Source organism: Opisthocomus hoazin, chromosome 6, assembly GCF_030867145.1.
Source record: "Opisthocomus hoazin isolate bOpiHoa1 chromosome 6, bOpiHoa1.hap1, whole genome shotgun sequence".
Lineage (NCBI taxonomy): Eukaryota > Metazoa > Chordata > Aves > Opisthocomiformes > Opisthocomidae > Opisthocomus > Opisthocomus hoazin.
In genome coordinates, this window is record NC_134419.1 from 40342700 (window position 1) to 40361908 (window position 19209).

A 19209-nucleotide genomic window follows, 5' to 3' on the forward strand; every position below is an offset into this window, starting at 1 on the left:
GGAAAAACGGGTCAAAATAATCCTAGACCCTACACAGTTCATGTGGCCACTGAAAATCCCATTTTCCTGACAACCACTGATGCCAGATACCTGTTTCAAGGATATTGATTCTTTCTCTTCAGCACCTGAAGCTCTATGAGTATGCGCAGAAGTTGTTCGCCTGGAGAAATATCGTGTTTCTCCATATAAGAAACATCCACTTCAGGGCCAAGCGATGGGATTCCAAGCCCTTTGGCAGAAGTTACAAACCAACACTCCTTGACTTGGGGTGAGCCAAACGACACAGAACATTTAATCATAAAATTCTCTGTCGGAGGCACAGACTGCTTAAGGAAACAGAAGGAGCTGGGCACAGCATTTTTTCATTCCTGCTGCTGGGTGCCTTCCAGCGAGACCTCCCAAGATATCATTGTGTCAAGGCTAATGCAGCTGTCACGAGCCCAGTAAACAGGGGACTTCTTTTCCCAATTTTTAAGCTGCTCAGTAGTCTTTATGAAAAGAGAACAGTCACACCTGTTTATCAAAAGCAGTGCAACTCACGGTTCATTATTCCTTTTTTATTCCTTTTTTATTATTTCCTCCCATCCAATCAACTGCTTTTCTTTAATTCTTGAAACGGAACCAATATTTGCTGCTTAGTGCATCAAAAATACTCACTTCAGACAGTATTAAGAAAGTTTCACCAACAGAAGGGACCCTAAGGAACATGCATCTCTTTTGAAAGCTGGAATATAGTAACGAAGTGTTAGGGACAGTCGAACTGATATACAAATACGGCTTTTGTTGCTTTGGTTGCAATTATTGTTTCCTTAATTGGATGTCTTACAGCAGTACTGAACCTTCCACACCTGAGCTGTTCTCCCTGCACTGTCACTGTGGTTGTATCTCTGCTGACAGCCGGGGAGCGTTGTACGGTTTATGAGGTGCCCGAGAGTACAGACCCGTGAGACACCTGACGCTGTTTCTACCTCGACAGCATCCATTTCAGGACCCGCATCCCACCCCAGGCCCTGCCGGACGGTTCCTGACCTTTAAGATGTGCTGCCACGGCAAGGAGTCCCCGCATTCCTTAAGGGCAGTGAGAGATGCCTGGCTCAGCAGGGGTATCGGAGTTCAGTTGGAACAACTCTGCCCTCACGGTTCGCATCTCGAGGTCCTACCTTTGACACTTGAAGGGGTCTTTTCTGCTCTGAACCCCCCTGCAGGCGGAAGCCCCAGGGGGCACCTCCAGACAGGGTGATGAGCATTTCTTCTTCAGCTCCCATGATTGCTGCGCTTCGGATACTTTGTCTTCCCACCTCCAAAACAGACTCCAGTTCTTAGCAGGCGGTATTTTCCACTCCCATCTTCACAATTCACGCCACAATTCCCCGGTCCCCCCAAAAGGCCCTCTGCCCACTTTCTCCTTCAGGTTCACACAGACACAAGAGGAGAGTTGAGACTGTCAAGCCCAGCCTTCCCTGCTCTGCTGGACTCTCAGCTGCTGCTCTGCCTGTGATTAGACATTTGATTCTGCTCTTGGGAAGAGGCCAGAGTTGTCCCACACACGTGTCGTGTCAATCTCACCCTCTGCGCCCCCCCCAACGCCACGGATCTCTCACCGGAGCGTGGCTGAAAATAGCACACCTCCTGTCTCTCAGAGCTTTGTCGGACACTCTTCAAGCTGGAAGCATTTCAGTAAAAATTTCATTTCCACTTCCCATTCCAGATGCAAACCCTGCAGTCACCCAGCACTTGGGGTTCGTTAGGATGAGCTTCAGGCAAGGACATGATGCAGGCACAAACTGGTACAAGATCAGGTGACAGCACCCGACCCTGGGACACGGGACCAAACCAGCATGCAGGCGGCGTGATCTCCACCCGCGTCTGCTCTGTGCAGTGCGGGAGCACCGTCCGTCTGCCCTGAAACCCACGGGCAGGCTGCCGACACGACACGCTCCCGCTGCAGCCCGCTGCTCCCCGACATCCCCAACAGCCACCCCTCACGTGAGACCCTGGGACCAGAATAGCCACGATTAGCGACGCAGATGGGATTGAAGCAGTCCTCTGCGGGGCACCGTGTACGTAGAGCCCCCGACGGCCAGGAGAGCGGTTTCGCACCCAGGGCCTTCGCCACCTCCTTATCAGCACCACGGCAGACGAGTCCTCCTCGCCATCCCCAGCCACCTCGATGCCTGGGGGAAATAAAATCCACGTTCCCCCTTTTGCTACAGGGCTTGAAATGTGTTTTTTGGTTACAATCCTGAGGACAAACTTACGTCTTCCTTACTCTGCATGTGCTTGTCTCTCAGTGACTAACCGCTGTCTGACAGCCTCGGCGGTGCCGTTGGACGGAAACACCCGGAGGAGGCAGCCGTGCTGCCACGCCGTTGCTTGCCCGCCCGCTCTGTGTGCTTGGATACGCACAGCACCGGTTGCAGTGCCACGGCACGGGGCCGGCGGGCGCACGCCTGCGCCACAGGAACACGCGGTGCCTGGCGCGTCGGCGCAGAGCTGGCCCTGGGCGCTCCGTGTCGCGACCCTGCGGGACATGCAGCCATAGAACTGGCTGCAGGTGCTTTGTGTCACAACACTTCGGGACATGCAGATGCAGAACTGGCCCTGGGCGCTCCGTGTCACAACCCTGCAGGACACGTGGCCATAGAACCAGCCCTGGGCGCTCCATGTTGCGACTTTGTGGGACACGTGGCCATAGAACTGGCTGCAGGCACTCTGTGTTGTGACCCTTCAGGGCATGCGGCCATAGAACCTGTCCCAGGCGCTCCATGTCGCGACCCTGCAGGACACGCGGCCATAGCACTGGTCCTGGGTGCTCCGTGTCGCGACCCTGTGGGACAAACGGTGGCAGAACCAGCCCCGGGCGCTCCGTGTCATGACCCTGTGGGACATGCGGCCGCAGAATTGGCCCTGGGTGCTCCATGTTGCAACCCTGTGGGACACATCACCATAGAACCGGCCCAATGTGCTCCATGTCATGACTCTGTGGGACACACAGCCACAGAACTGGCTGCGGGCAGTCCATATCGTGACCCCGCAGGACACGCGGCCATAGAACTGGCCCTGGAGCTCCATGTCGTGACCCTTTGGGACACACTGCCATAGAACCGGCCCCATGTGCTCCGTGTCGCGACCCTGTGGGACACACGGCCGCAGAATTGGCCCCGGGTGCTGTGTCACAACCCTGCAGGACACACGGCTATAGAACCAGCCGCATGCAGTCCATATCATGACACTGTGGGACACACGGCCATAGATCTGGCCGCGGGCAGTCCATATCGCGACCCTGTGGGACACACGGCCATAGAACGGGCTGTGGGCAGTCCTTATCGCGACCCGGCGGGACATGCGGCCATAGAACTGGCCCCAGGCGCTCCGTGTCGCGACCCTACGGGACACACGGCCATACGACCAGCCGCGGGCAGTCCATGTCGCGACCCTGGGGGACACACGATGGCAGAACCAGCTCCGTGTCGCGACCCTGCGGGACACACGCGGCTGAGCCGTGCATGGCCGTACCCTAACCGCTGTCCCCGCGTATCGCCGGTCTGACGACGTCGTGCCGTGACGTCAGCGCCCCGCGCCTCACCGCGCCTGCGCCGCATCCGGGTCCCGGCGGGCGGGGCGCGGCGGCGGCCGGGGGTTGGCGGGGAGCGCGGACGTGGCAGGCGGCGGGTGGGGGAGCGGCGCTTCCGGGGGAGCGGCGGGGCCGGGAGCCGGAAGCGGGCCCGGCGGCGGAGGTGGCGGTGAGTGAGGCGGCGGGGCGGCTCCGGGGGGTGCTCGGGGCGGGAGTCGCCGGTGCTTCCTTCCCCGCCGAGGAGCCGAGGCCCGGCTGGGCGGCCTGCGGGTCCCGCCCGGCCTCCGCGGGGGCCCGGGTCTCCCTCGGTATCGGGCCTTCCCCCGGGCGCGGGGGGAGCGGTCGGGCCGTCGCTGCCTCCCGGGAGGCCGAGCGGTTTCTCGGGCCGGCTGCGCTGTGGAGGCGGCTCCCCCTCGTCCCCCATAGTCCGCGGGGCCTTCCCCCGGGGTGTGCGCTGGGCCGTCCCGGCTCCCACTGGCTGCGGGCCTGCGAGGGACGGCCGTCCCGGGCGGGGACACGGGCACCGGGCCGCATTCGGCGGTAAAACTGAGCGGCTGTTTGCCGGCGACGTTGGAGATGGGAGGAGGGAAGGAGCGGCGGTGGCCCGGCCGGAGCACAAGCGTGGTCTGGAAGAAGCGGCCGTGCGAGGTGGGCTCTGCCCTTCGGCGCCGAGGGTGCTGTGAGCCCGCTGGGCTGGTGTCACCCGAATTGGCCTTCGCTCTGTCTGAGCGACGCTCTTCAGAGCAGAGCCGGGGCTGGTTTCGTTGCTTTCCATTCTTGGGGTGCACTTGGGGTGTTTTTCGGTACGTGTGCGTGCTGTCTCTGCTCTGGGATCGTTAACGGAGAGACTTTGCGAAACCATCCGCGCTGGGCCTGCGTGGTAGCTGCCGCACTGGGCCTGAAGTGCCGTTTCAACTCCCTGGCTGGTGGAAGTGGTGGCTGGAGCACAGGTGGATGGTGTACGCCCGTGTCAGACGGTGTCCACCGCAGCGAGTGTCTGTATAGCCATGTTAAAATACAGGTTTTTCCGTTGGGTACTCGGCGTTGATTTTTTACCCATTAATGGGATAGTTCCATAAAAATATTTCTAGGTCCTTTTCTGCCACAAGGTTCTTAGTCAACGTTACCAGATGTTGATGGGAGGAAGTTAGAGGAAGAGAAACCGCCAACTGAGAAACAGCGTGCAATGTCTGGTGGTGGTTGTTGTTTACAGGCAGTGTAAAATCGGGCCACTGGGATGGGAGGTGACGACTCGTTGCTGGTCTTGTCCCGAAGTCTTTACTGTTTATGAATATGAAGTTGTCCGGAGTAGGTTCAGGGAACTTTGGCTTTATCTCCCCAAGCAGGTGTACTGGTTATGGGGTGGATAGAAATAGACGTGGCCTAAAACTCCAGAGCCTCTGTCTTTAGAGGAGACTTACCTGCGATCGTGTGTACACGCTGTCTGGGGAAGCACAGGCATTTCTGTCAGGTGTTCTGTGGGAAAGGTTTTTGCTTCTGCAGCCACCTTTTTCTTCTTGAAGCTGCACCACTCGGGATTCTTTATTGCTATAGACAGACTGTGAAGTGGACTTCGATAGGAGTATTTCTTCTTGATGTGCTGGGACGTTTGCTATAGGTTCTAATTTCATGGCTAAAAGCTGGGTTATAGCAGTGAGCAGATGTCTAGAGGATTATTTCTTTAATGAGTTGCTTGATGCTTGTACCTCTTTGAATGTTTTCTTTTGGTGCTGTAGGACCGTATTTTCTTCCTGTAAAGCTTATCAGAAGCAGGGTCAAAAATCCGAGAAGGAATTGATGGTTGGCTAAGGAAGGGTAAGGTACAAAGAGTGACTAAAAGTGGTCAACAGCATGGTCTTCACAAAAGAGAGAAAGTGGATGTTTCTTGTTCTTTAGGTTTGCAAAGCCTTCTTAGCGATGAGTTGTGAAGGTAGAGCTTGTTCTTCTATGTTCTGCAAGATTCGTTGTTAACACAGAAAGTGCTAAAAGCCACTGTCAGCTGGTCAGTATGCCTTAGGAAAAGCTAATTTGGAGCTTTTCTGTTTCTTCCGAGTGGTGGGAATTGCGTAATGCAGATTTGTGTAGAGGAAGTCAGAGTGCAGAAATTTTGGATGCAAGATGGGCAGTGCTATCACGTATGTGGCGAAAACTTGCTTAGCATTATAGCATGCGTGTATTTTAGTCTTATGGAGGAATAGGAATATATAGAATTCTTCCTTCTGGCCTCTTCTCTAAACTTGAAACTACTCTTGTAGCTTTTGCTAGTCAATTATACTTGTGCAAAGTTCACCGAAATGAGTCAGATGACTTCGCACGTTATAACGTGTGTGGGGAGGTAACCAAGGAAGAGAGAAATCTTTCATTGTCGTTTTGTCGGTGTCATGCTGTCAGTGAGTTTTGCCTCCACAGGGTTGCTCTACAGAAGCAATGCTCATAACTGAGCGTTTTTGAAAGCTTTTCTTAGGACTTTGTTACAGAGATAGAGGTGTAAAGCAGTCCCACCAGGGGACTTCAGTCACATTTTATACTCTTGCTTGACTTCAGTAAAAACCTGGTGGTGGTGGCAGAGGTTGGGAATAGGAGTAGGTTTAAGGTTAGGTCAAGACTAGACTTTTTTTTAATTCAGTTTTTAACCACTTTTACTGTCTCTTAACTTATATGTTATATTGGACCTTGCCCAGGATGATGAATCAGCTTAACAGGACAGGGTTTAATGTGGCCCTGCTTTAGAACAACATGGAAGTGATCACACCTTAGATGTGAACTGTGATTTTTATGTCCTGAAGCGTGAAAGACCTTTTTGAAACAGCCCAGGAAAGACTGGGCTGCAAAAATCTGCTCCATTACCTGTTGTGTCAAGAAGTTCTGGCAGCTAATCTGTCATTTCTTCTCCTGGAAGTGTCTTCTCTGAAAATATGGTGACTTCTGGACTTTCACTGATATTAAATTGTAAAGTTTAATTTTGAAAACTGCATCTTATACATCTCAGAAACTATTAAAATAGGTGTTTCTAGCGGTGACTCAGAATGCATAGATGAAAAAGATATTACCTGTGGTGTGACAAGTGGAGAATCTGCCCAGGTAGAAAGACAGAGCACAACAAAAATAGAGCTGAGTTGGAGGGTCAGTTCCAGTAGTGTCATCTGAATTGATTTGGACAAATGCAAGGGAGGCATTTGTTACAGTGGCGTGAGCGCTTCCAGATCAGTTGCCAGTCTCTGACTTCCAGGATATGAGCTTCGCTTCCAGGAGTTTCTGCAGAAAAACAAAACGGGAGTTTCTCCTGTCTGAGGAGAACCAAGTGTTCCATGAGTGCTTGTAGAGAACCTAGTCAAGCTGTAGCTGAGACAAAAGCAAGGACGTCTGCCTTGCAGAGGAGTGCTGTTAGCTCCAGAGTCCAGGTCTTTAGAAGAATGGCATAGCCTTGCTACTTCTCCACAGAGCTGCAAAACAGAAGCGTTAAAAGCACTGTAGGTAATGTTCTGAGGATGCCGATTGTCCCCTTCTCTCACAGCTTCTGGAAATGGTTTTGATTTCTGTGTTCAGAAATGAAGTAGATGTATTTCCTTCAGTTTCAGCATAATATAGAAGGCCATGCTGTTTTAAAAAAAAAAATGTAAATTTTTTAATTTTTTTTTTTTTAAGGATCGGTCTTTCCCAGAGGTTGAAACGAACAAGGCTTTTATTTCTCTGGGACCAGTAAAAAAGGCACAAGCATCTTTCTGCAGGAAAGCAATTTTGCTGTATGCGTTTCCTTTAGAAAGCGATCAAGAACTGATGAGATCAAGCTTTTTGGTTTCAAAAGGGAATGAACAGTGAATGCAGAACATAAAAAATGATGACTATGCAGTTTTCAGTGAGTTGGGAGATGTGCTGATTGAAACAAGCTCATATGAATCACTAGGGTTGGGTTTTTTTTTTAAAAAAAAAGCCCTAAAAACTGCACTGTAGTCTGCTCTGTTTGGATAATATGGAATCTGGAAACTATTGTAAAAGTTAAGACTCCCCCCCCTCCCCAGTATTATTGTGTATTTTTCTCCCATCAGTTTGTTGCTGATCAGCACTGGTTGTCTGTCTTGTATTACAGTGTCCCAGTGTGAGTTTTAGTGTGTAACTGTTTTGACCAAAACTTCTGTGGTCAACTGCCTTTATACAGAGGCATAGAAAACGGTGTAGAGTGACTGCCTTGTGCTTTGCAAGAAAATGGTTTGTTATTTGTAGTATTTACTGCTTGTTGTCATAGTATTTTCTCAATAGCATGAGTCCTGCTTATTTGAGCTTTGTGTTTTGTAACTGCTGAGTAGTAATAGGATGTTCAACAGTGTGTTTTAATACTATGTTTCATTTAGTTTTGGTAATATGTTACTGCATGCAAAGGAACATCCTCAGTGTTTTTACCAAGTGAAACAGCCTGTTTTATCAATTTCTCCCTATCTGGTGTATGTATTTCGTTCTTTCTGTGACCTTTTTTTTTCTCTTCATGTCATAAGACATAGAGGATAGATTTCTCCCTTTCTCTAAGTCTCTTCAAGTGACCAGGTCCAAATTTATATACATATTTTCTGAGTGGAGACAAAATGAACGCTGTTTGATCCAAATGACTTGTATTGCGGGAGAAGGCAAATGGACTCGTTCAGTGACGACTGTCTTCCGCCTGCTCAGAGGTAGATACTCCTGGCCCTGCCCTTTATGGTATTCCGCATCAGTGATGAGCAAGCATGCCACTGGCCTTACGCTGGGAGCAAGTCGAGCAACCGAAATAATGAAGCAGCCTTGTCCCCAGCTTCAACACTGAGCTTGTTCTTGAGCCTTCCTCCTCCTTTCCAGCTCTTGCCTTGACCCTCTGCCAGTGTGGAGCAAACGTCAGCTTGTGCTACGGTGGAGATTGGCCTCTGCTGGCTGCCACGTGGGCTAGCTGAAGGTCTGAGGTGTATCTACCTTTCTCTCAGCTGGCACACTCAGTTGGAACCATCTCCTTTGTGTAGCTGCTTTTTCCATAGAGGTTGTAGGAAATGATCTCAAAACTCTTTTCCTCTGCAAGACTTGCACTAAACGAGCTTACCTCTTTGTGGGTGTTGGTCGGTATTGTTGTGGAGAGCTGCAAGCCAACAGGTATCACCTGCTCAAGCAGGAAATACTGATATTCACGTGAAGGAGGGGAGGGAAGGCTGAAAAGAGTAGTGAAAGATCATCAGGTAAGATGGACTGAGTACACTCACGATAGTGAATCTGAAGTGGTTTTCAAGGGATGTGCTTCAGTTCTTGCCCAATCATGCTTTAAAAAAAAAAGAGAAAAAAAAGATAAAACGGGCATGAAAGATTGATTTTTCTCCTACCCTGTAGTAATTCCTTGTTTTAAGCATTAGATCTGTTGAGGGCTTTCTGTAGGCGTAACTTGTGATATGGCGCAGGAGGTGTCCTGCAGGATGCTGCTCCTGTGCCTGCAGCTCTTCCTGGAGGAAGGAACAGTTTATAGGAGCCAAGTTCCCTGTGCACGGTCCAATGAGCGGTAGTCAGGGGCAGGAAGAAGGGAGCGCAGCCCTCCTGCCTTGGCCGAAGCCCTGCCTGGGTGTTCCAAGAAGTGTGGGTAGAGCAGTCTTCCCGCCGCGCTCTCCCTTCCCGTTCTGCCCACCTTTGCTGGAGGATCTCCCTGGCTTTGCTGGGTGTGCTGAGCAGGAGGCGGCTGGGGCTGCGATTGCGGCATGATGGCACTGGTTGCCTACCTGGGGAGGAAAAGGTTAACCTTCAGGGGATCTTGGGAAGGGAGCAGGTGCCAAAGTCCAGATTTCCTGGCCCCATGGCTGCTCAGGTTGGACTGTTCTGCAGCACTGCGTCAAAGGCACGATGGGAAACCAGAATCATTAGTGATGGCTCTCGTGCTGTTGTGTTCATCATGGGTAATCATGCTTAAAAACAGTGGAGACTGACCAAAAGTTCTGTCATGCTGTTGTAAGCTGTTGCAAATCATGTTATGTGTTACTTTGAACAGCAAGTTACCTTTAATTATTTAAGCTAAGTTCTTTTTCTAAACAAAAGCCCTATCACTATCTTTATACTGCTTGAAGAATAAGAATGTAAAACTTCATTTATTTCCTTTCTTATAAAGTTTAATATCTAATTTCAGAGTAAGCATTAGCATTCTTAGTGTTGACATTTGTCATGTTTACTAGCTATAGGAAGTTAAATGTAGTAGGTATGTATTATGCTAGCTTTCTTCTGTAAATAATTAGATCGCTCTGTTGTGATACATGTATTTTCCCTTCATTTTATCTATATGGATCTGACAGTTTCTGTGTGGACGGTTCTTACAGAGCTGTAGTTATTTTAGTACTCTTGCTGTACAACTGTTGTGGCAGTTGCAATAATTCTTTGACGCCGTATTTTCGGTAGTGTGGAGAACCGACCTCAGCATTCGTTGGCGTGCTCTAATCAATGTATGGGCAAACCAGCTTGGGCGTGTGTTACCCCCTTGAGTTAAGCTGTAGATTCCTCGCTGGGATTTGCTTCAGCTGGCTGGTGGCTGCTGCGGGTGTATTTCTCCTGTGTGAAGATTTGCTATGTATCTTTCATGCAGAAGTTTGTCATAGGGCTTGGAGCGAAATATGAGGGCAAAATTAGTTATTTGCTTTGCCTTAACTTTGCATTGTATATAAACTGCAGTCTATTAATAAGAAATTAAATTGCTCTAAACACGTGTTTCTTTACAGTGTTAGTGTACATAGCCTTAGCTGAAGAGGGTAACAGTGACATGTGGAGTGTCCGAGGGAGTACAGGAGATGCAAAATATCCTGGAGAAATAGACCGTGAGGGAAGCTCTAGCCTGAGAAGTCATCTCCTTGGCTCTCCACCGCTCAAGGGTGCTGTGGCTTCTCTGCCTGCTTGGTACCATGGCATTGTAAGAATTGCCTGCTGGGCTTGGGGCCTCCCAGTGCCGTTTCTGGTTTTCTCTTGATAAAGTTAGTCAATCTCTTTATACAGTTAGTTGGAGAAATTGGGAATCTGTCTGTTAGCAAAGTTATAGAAGAAATCTTGCTTAAGAAACATCTCTCCTGGCTCTGACGCTCGGTTTCAGGTCTTAAACTTTTGTATAACTCCTTTAGTGACATCTTTGCCTGTGATGCTTTTCCATTTTGAACACTTTTGTTAGATGAACATGCTGGTTTTGGAATATCTTAGTTGTCCAAGATTTGTGTACATAACAAGGACTTCAAATCATCTATTGTTAAGAAATAAAAAAAAGCCTATATTTGTCCCGTTCTGAATTCTGTCAAACACTTCAAGCAGCGGCCTTTGTGGATGGTGAAGGGTGTGTTGCTTGTAGCGAGGAAGCGTGATCAAGTAGACTACCATAGAGATGAAAACTGAACTTGTTAAGTGTTATTAAAGTGTTGCATTAAGGAATCTCTCATCTATGTCATGAATTCTGTTTTCTGCTGGTCTGATGTTCTGCGAGGTGGAAGCAGTGTAGTAGAGGTGTCTCAGGAAGCTCGGTAATCATCTGCCATGGAAGGGCTAACTATGGTATTTTTTGCTTTCCCTAGTATCTCAGGAGCTCTCGTTTCTGTGAAAACAGTAGAGAAGTTGGCCAGTTTGGTTTGATGTCTGCTAAAAGCTATTTTTCCCCCCCTTTTTGCAGGTGAGATTAGTTTGGGGATGTGAATACAATGAGTGTAAACCAGCAAGCTCACGCAGGGCCTCCTTACGGGCAACCTCAGCCTGGATATCAGGGATACCAGCAGCCTGCCTACGGAGGACAGCCATTGCCAGGGGTTCCTCAGTCGCAATATGGAGCTTATAATGGTCCGATGCCAGGATATCAACAGCCAGTCCCTCCGCAAGGTACTTCTCAGTCAAAACTTCATGATTGATAACCTGTCAATTGTTGCGTGCATAGAATTTTTTCTGTATGCTTCCTATTGTCAGTCTTTATTTTGTGGTAGCAGTTATCTTTTCTTCTGTATGTAGCTTACATGATGCTAAAAATCATGTTCTTCCTGCGCATTCTGAACTTACTGTTCTGCCATTGTCTGTTTTAGTAGGGTTTACTCGGCTTTAAACAGCTCACAAAATTAACATGTTGAGAAGCACAGCCTGCTTTTTTTCCCTCTATGTCCCTGCCCTCCTGGTACTGAAGCACCTGAACAGGACAATCTGTCGCATGAGGTTACGCTGAGGGGCAGCAGCTAGGGGCTGTAAGAGAGTTATTCAGACTGCCTTTCGTTATGGTGTAAAAAGATCTGCACTCCCCCCTGAAAGATAAAGACATACAGCTCTAGGCAGAAAGTGTATTTGGAGCTATTTTCTCTAATGGCTTTGGAGTAATAGAAAGTTCGTGGACGTGTGGCAGGCTAATGTGTTCTGGAATTCCCCTGGTTCTGCAGGACCAGATCACTTGTTGGTTTTGTATGTTTAAAAACCAAAACAAAGTAGTTCGACTTTTTTTTTCCTGTTTTCAGAAGAAAGGCTAATTTAAAATTATTCAAGAACTTCAAAAACTGAGCTGTTGATTCTGAGTACCTGAACTGTTTTGGGAGATTAATAGTGACTGTAACACCTGAAATGTAGAGGAGAGAATACTATTCCTTGGAGTAGAAGTATTTCTGCTGTTCAAAATCACGTGGATGAATTCAGTTCTGCTGAGAGTAGCACAACACGACCTTCCACTCTGAAATGTTTGTTTAGATTTTTGATTAGCATTCCTCATTTCCTCAGAATACCAATCACACTAATGGGGTCTGTATTATTCTCCCCTCCAAGGGCATCTTGAATTTTTTGCAACTTCTTGAGTTTTAAACCAAACTCAGTGAGAAAGATAGAACAGTCAAAGTGCCTGTAGTTGCCTTGAAACTAACAGAAGTGGGCAACTGAAATTTGGGAGCTGAATAATTATCCTGTTGGGTTTTTAATCTGGATTTAGCAGGGCAGTGGAGTAGAAGAAAAGTTAGTGTGGTGTGCTAAAGAATGAGTTACTCAGTTGCTCCATCTTCCTTTTCTTTCCTTAATCCTCTTCCTTCCCTCCTCTCAATAAATCTCTTCCAGCAGCACTTGTAATCTACGAGTTTTGAACTAATTTCACAGAGGGTTTAAATTGCTGTAAAAGCACTGGGCAGAGGAAAGACACCCTGCTTCCTGGAGGGCAGAGCTCAGCCGCGGAGCGCTCTGTGCAGCTGCTCGGCGTAGCCGTTTACCAACCAGTGTTTCCTGTCCCATAGAAGGACTGAGGGGAAACTGAACTTGCTGCAGTGAGGGAGAGAAGGAGATTCAAGAAGGACAAAGATTAGTACAGATTTGTTGGAAAAGTTTCATCAGCGCAGCTATTTGTAGAAAACAGGTTTTGGCTGTTAGCAGTGTGAAGAATGTTTAGAAAGTTTGTGAAAAGAAGCTCATGAGCATCTTCCATCAGATACTTCAAGAATTATTTACATGTCTGAAAAGCAGTTCAGGGAATTAAGTTGGTTTTTTTTCCCTTCTGAATTATTTCTGGTTTGGCATTTTTAATTTCAGAACAACAGAAATGTGATTCATGACAGCTCAGTAAGGACATACCTACAGAGCTTGATAACATGCATATAAACTGGTGAGGATTAAAATGCAGATTTTGTTTGTGCCGGTAATGATTGAAAGGCAGTGTGACACTGAGGGCAACAAGGTGGTCTCACTTGGACAAGGAAAGTGTATTGTGCTACTCTTAAGTAATATCTCGTGTACTTCATTGATATATCAGGCAATGGCTGCCTGTGCTTTGTGGAGATTTCTCTTTCATCTTTCCTTCTGAGACCATCCTTCCTAGACTTAGCAGACTGTATTGAGGAAATCTCAGTTTTCAAGTTGTGTGTTTTGGACCTGCTACTGTAAATTCAGGATTCCTGTCTTTAGAAGGAAGGAATGTAGAATTCAGCACTAGCACAACAGCCGTAAATTGACCTGTTTGTAGCTGCTGAATATGACATCCAGGTGGAAAAGAGTGGCAAACAAACACTGCATTATCAAAGAGAGCAGGCAGGTGAAAGTGAAGATAGTGATGGTTATCCTTTCTACCCCCATCTCCAACACATTCTGTTTATGCCAGGTCTTTGTAGCAAGACTTGTTGTAGCTGCATAACATAGAGAAGTAATTTCAGAGGCAGTAGAGTGAGAGGAATTTAGTGAACACTGGAGGGTAACAGGAAAACTGCCAGTGTTTTTCTGTGATCTCAAAGTAGTTGTCTTAGGGATTTATTTTAAAAATAACAATAAAATTGCTTGGAGGACTGAGTGGAGAAGTATTGGGAGCAGGTGCCATCCTCAGTCAGGGAGTTTTTCGCATCTGATTTGTGTGACAAACCCTGGCTCCAGCTGGTGGAAACATGGCAATGCTGTGCCAGTGATGCTGGTCTTGCTCAGGACCGAAAGCAGAGTGCTGTGCTGCCAGCTGAAAATAGCTGCTGCTTCCTATGAGAATGTCGGAAGAACCGGGACAGTTTTTCACAAGTCTTACAGTCAGTCTATCAGTTTCCTTCTGATGAGAGCATGGAGTCGCAGCTGCAAACACAGTTATCTGAATAGCAGTAACGTTAGGCTGCTGCTGGATTGTTTTACGTGGACTCCATTTGCGATACTATTAACACTTGTGTTAACATTAATATATGAACTATGTTGGTAATATGTGTGGTAGAACAGTGAGAGGGAGTATAGCTTAAGGAATAATGTGGTAAATGTGATGTGGATTTTACGTATATGATGTTTTCTGCACTGCAGACTGCTCTCAGCATTGGAATCGCTGTCTCCTGGTGCTTTCTCTCAGGCGTGATTTACTGGTGTATTCTGTCTTTCCAGGTTACTTTCCTTCCCTGGGGTTCCCTTCGAAGGGCTCTCCTGTATCTCTCAACTCTGACACTTCTTCTCTTGCACCTAATTTCATAGGTAAATGGTGTCCTTTCTGTGGGAATGTTTGTGCTGTGTTGCTTCCTCTGTGCCAGGTTCCCATTTAATATGGATCTTTATCTCAAAGGTGTGGGTACTTGATTATTCAGGCAAAGGTGGGTGGGACACGTCCCAGTCTATTTGTAGGCAGCACGCCAGAAACATAAATAGGATATGAAGAAATAATCCTACTAGAAATCCCTGATGCCTTCGTATTGACAGATAAAACCTGACTTGTGACTAATGTTTTCCGAAGATTGATTTCAAAACCTGGATTGGCTCGTTCAGGTTCTGTCAGGGAGAAGCCTTAGTTTAAAAGAATGCAGTCTCCCACTTCAGAGAGAACTAGAACGTGAGGTTTGAAATGATAGCGCTGCAGTGAAGAAATGAAAATCTCCCCAGGCGACAGGACATTATTATTGGAAGTCATGAGATTTTTGTGACGCGTGCTTTCATTTAAGGGAAAAAAGTTTTTAGCTTCCTTGGTTATAGCATCGAAACCAGATATGTGTTAGGAAAAATTATGATTCCAAAAACTGTGGCCTGAAGGAGGAGATACCTCTGCAAAGCTAGCAATGAAGATGTAAGAATTGGAAACACTGCAAGAAATAATACTGTATTTTTCCTTCTTTCCAACTAATGGTATTTTGGAAGAGCCATTTCCAGCGGCGTCAATTTGTTTAGAAGAGTAGGGAGTCAGAACTGGGCCAAGACCATATAGTCTTGGGGCTTTGAGTAAAATCCCAGGCGTTTCCCATTTTGCTGCAATCTGCCTCCATTTTGAGGTCTGTGATGATGAAGACCTCTCAAAGTTGTTGAAGGGGAGCTTTGGGATTCCTCAGGAGTAATGAATCTAAAGAAAATAAACCACTAGATATTCATACCTGTTCAAGTGTACTTTCTGCAGTGGCTATTTGAGCAGTCTGTGGTAATGGTCACAGAAGTGTATTTGTGACAAGAACTAGAAGAAGCTTTTTCGGAAGTAGGCATATATTTGTCGAATTGTATGCCTGTTTAAGTTAGCTTCCTCCCCCTCAACTTTATGTGGGGAAAAAAAAAAAGTGTAGGGTCCCTTCAGGAATTGAATTAAATACGCTTTCAAAGACAAGAAGATAGCAGTGCCAAGCAGTTTACATATACTGTCAAAGGAAAGAAATTCCAGAGTAGGTAAAAGTGTATCAAATTAACTGAAAAGGTATCACAGCAGAAATAGAAATACCACACAGCAAGTTAGAGATTGGGAAGTGCATAGCCAGAGGAACAGTAAGATCAAGGTCCTGTAAGAGTAGTTTGGAAAAGACCAGATTTGGTGAGGTGAAGGTATAAAAAATAGTAAGTGTCTCTGGAAATAATGAAGTGCTAATTCTCAAAGTGAAGAACAGGAGGAGTTTTAGTAACAAAGAAAAAAGCCCAAAGAAATTACAGGTTATTCATACAAGATCTAGTTAATTCCTTCCTTTAATTTACACCCACAAGCTTACATGTAGCAGATAAGAAAAATATATATGAGTTGAAACCTCATGCTTTGGTGTATAAATTATACTGTAGAATTGAGAAATGGCTTCTCTTATTTCCTATTTTATAACGGTTCCTCACAAGAAAGTTTCAGAGTCCCTTCCAAACTTGTCACGCCGATCACTGTCAGAGAAGCGGAACAGTGTGTATGTGCTGCGCTTGGTCTCGTGTGGCAGTCTGCTCTATCTAGTCATCTGTGTTTAACAATACCCCAGACATGAAATAAGTTCCCTTGTGGTTAGCAGGCACGGTCATATGGTTGTTCTAATTACCAGCATTTTTAACATAATAGTATTAAAATAGAAGTTTGTATTCTCTTCTTTTGGAAGTAAACACCGCAGTTGGTCTCCTGGTCTTGTAGCCAGCATTGTGCAGTCCGTGGACGGTGTGAAGGCTTGTGTCTGAGGCTGTGACTGAACCAGCTCAGTCTGAAAGAGGAGAAAGTACCTGTGTTAGCCTCCAGCCTCTAGAGATTGGGAAGAACAGTCTGTGGTGGCCCCCATTAGGTTGCATATCCAAGCAGTTAGTCGGATGTGATTTTTGAGAACTGAATCTACTCACATAACCTTCTTACCTTTCAGGTAGGGAAAACTGATCTGTAATGAACATTAGGTGCCATGTGAATACTCTCCTTGGTCTGCATAAAGATAATTGGACTTGGAGGGGGAAGAATTTAATACCTTACTGACAAGAGAATGTTTTTTTTCCTTCATGAGAAGACTAAGTTGTCTTTTGAAGACCCTCCACAGTATATATTTTCTACTTGGTCTGTGTGGAGATGGTGCTAGTGACACTGGCTAAAAATATTTATGCTTTCAGTTTTGCTACTTCTAATGTAGGTGTATAAATTATTTGTTGCTTGTGGAGTATTGATACATCAATTGGGCCATCACTAAACCGTTTCTGCCCTTTTTTTTCTTTCCTGGGTGTTTCGTGATAGTTGGTTCAAGCCATTGTTTCTGTGAGTAACTTGTGATTTTTTTTTTTAATTTTATTTTTTTTACTCCCTTATGTCTGTAGGTTCGTTAAGAGCCCCTCCAACATCTGGAGCTCCCCCTCCAGCTTCTGGAGCATCTCTTCCTTCTGGGCACCTGGCGTACAGTCAGTTTGGACACGGAGATGTACAGAATGGGATTCCAGCCTCAGCAGCCCCGATGCAGAGGTACATAGGAGAAGAGGAAATGATAACAAAGGCCTGCCTTGGTAGACCTATGTTAGGTCTAGAGCTTTTACGTTCTAAAACAAACTAAACACTTTGCTCTTCCTGTGGTGGATGTTGACATTCTTTTTTGCTTCCTTATTGTTTTGAAACAACATTTTGCCATAGGGGTATTTGTTAGTCAATAAGAATGTGTGGAGATTAAAAACTTCTGGCAGGATATGAGAGACGTCAGTGACTGATCAAAACCACTTCTTCTCCGAACGCTTTCTTTGTGGTAGTCATTTTCCCATAAGGAATTTTCAGATTCCTGTGATCTGTCTTGTTTTAAAACATTTGCATCTACACAGCTGTAATATTTGATTCCTTGGCAAAGTGGAACAATCTCTGCCTGGAGCGTGTTGCTGTCTGTCATTGAGTCATTCCTTAGTACTGGTTCTGGGTCCTTTTCTGTTTGTTGTGGATCTCTGAGTTACCTTCATCTAAAGCTCTTGGGCATCTTCTCCAGAAAGGTGTTGCCATTACCTCTGTGGTGATAGTGGCAACAGTCCTCGCTGCTTCATTCTGATCAGTGGTTGTGAGGGAAGGTGGCTGGCTTTTGTTTCCTTCTGGTTAAGCTCGGCACTGTCAGCTGAAGAGTCCAAATCCTTTGAGCAACAGAGCATTCTTACATAGCTGTGCAGGCCTTGCCGTTGCTATTTGTTGCAATAACTACAATGGAATTAACAAAAGAAAAATGCTACAAATGTAGAATTGGTATTTTAAGAATGAATCAATTTTTTTGATGAAAGGGATTCAGATCCGTGCAAGATAATGTAATTATTTTTCCAAAACTGAACTACAGTGCTTTGTGTAAATAAATGAGACCCAGTCAGTGTTTATGTGGTAGAAAAATTTTAAAAGGCACAGAGGATTGTAACTGCTTGTGTGATGGGAAATCCAGTGAAGTTTCTCGTCTTCCTTCTCAGGCCACCTGCTTCTCAGCCGTTTCTGCCAGGCTCAGCACCCACGCCTGTCAGCCAGACATCTACGTTCCAGCAATACGGTCCCCCCCCAGCCGGTGTACAGCAGCTCAGCAATCACATGGCAGGGATGACACTTGGCAGTGCTACAGCCGCTGCTCCTCCCCCAGCTGGACTGGGCTATGGTGAGGTTTCCTGGCTACAGAAACACGCTATTTCTTTTCATTTATGGTAGTAATTTCATGGAAGGTTTGCTCTTATCAATGATTCATTACCCTGTGGTGATGAGGATTCTCAGGGTGTTGACATCTGCCATATTAAACAGTAGATTCTTTGATTACTAAGGTCATCACTGGGGCAAACAGGACTGTGACTGTTGGAGGGGACAGTGCAGGAAGTACTGCAGGACATGAGGAACAAAAGAGAGTAACAATATTTCTCCTCAATTAGGTGAATCTTGGTGTGAAACACAAAAACAGTCTATCCCTAAGCTGTTGGAGAGTCTACGTGTCTTGCCGCTGTTGTGCAGCAGCCCAGTCATAAAAGGAAAGAAGGAGGGCTCAGTAAATCACAAAGGACTGGAATTACTCTGAATTATTCTGTGAAGGGTTTTGCTGGAAGCTGAGAAGAAACTTAACTTAAACAGTATAAACTGAATTTAGATATTTTGTTCTGTTCTATTAGATCTACAGTCCCACTGCTGTAGATTACCTTTTTTTTTTAATTGAAGATGTCGTTAGTATGTATAAGCTGGTCTGATTATGCTTTGATTTTTTTTTTTTAATTTGTTTAAATTATTTCGGTAAAGTACTTTTTGACAAGCACCTCATACTCTAACACAGACTTTATAGGAAAATCAGGAGTAGGGGATGCAGATTTCTTCAGACTTTTGGCAATGTGTTTGTCTGAAAAATTATTCTCAGAAATAGTACAGTGGTAAACACAGAAGGTGCTGGTTCCATGCTGTTAAAACCGTGAAGCTCAAAACCCTTCTTGAACTACAGGCCCCTACTTAGCGTGGAGTTTAAGATATGAACTTATTTCAGTTCAAGAAGTTAGTAGTGTGGTGGTTCTTATTTTTCATAGTTCTGGCTTTG

The 19209-nt window shown here is 46.2% G+C and overlaps 2 protein-coding genes across 5 annotated transcripts in view; one reads left to right on the forward strand and one right to left on the reverse strand.

Moving 5' to 3' along the window:
- The window catches only part of SYNPO2L (synaptopodin 2 like), a 38995-nt gene extending 37504 nt beyond the window's left edge, over nucleotides 1-1491 (reverse strand). Inside the window, exon 1 of the mRNA XM_075422867.1 lies at nucleotides 1161-1491. Coding sequence (XP_075278982.1) covers nucleotides 1161-1265 — 105 coding nt within the window. The 5' untranslated portion in view covers nucleotides 1266-1491. The remainder of the gene's footprint in view (nucleotides 1-1160) is intronic.
- Nucleotides 1492-3694: 2203 nt separating this feature from the next.
- Nucleotides 3695-19209, forward strand: part of SEC24C (SEC24 homolog C, COPII component) — a 36531-nt gene continuing 21016 nt past the window's right edge. For 2 of the 4 annotated variants that reach the window (XM_075422868.1, XM_075422870.1), the window contains exons 1-5: nucleotides 3695-3743; nucleotides 11211-11413; nucleotides 14390-14476; nucleotides 17012-17153; nucleotides 18119-18297. In XM_075422868.1, coding sequence (XP_075278983.1) covers nucleotides 11239-11413; nucleotides 14390-14476; nucleotides 17012-17153; nucleotides 18119-18297 — 583 coding nt within the window. In that variant the 5' untranslated portion in view covers nucleotides 3695-3743; nucleotides 11211-11238. Of the gene's footprint in view, nucleotides 3744-4052; nucleotides 4223-11210; nucleotides 11414-14389; nucleotides 14477-17011; nucleotides 17154-18118; nucleotides 18298-19209 lie in introns of those variants that run through there. The other 2 variants (XM_075422869.1, XM_075422871.1) reach the window with 2 other exon arrangements.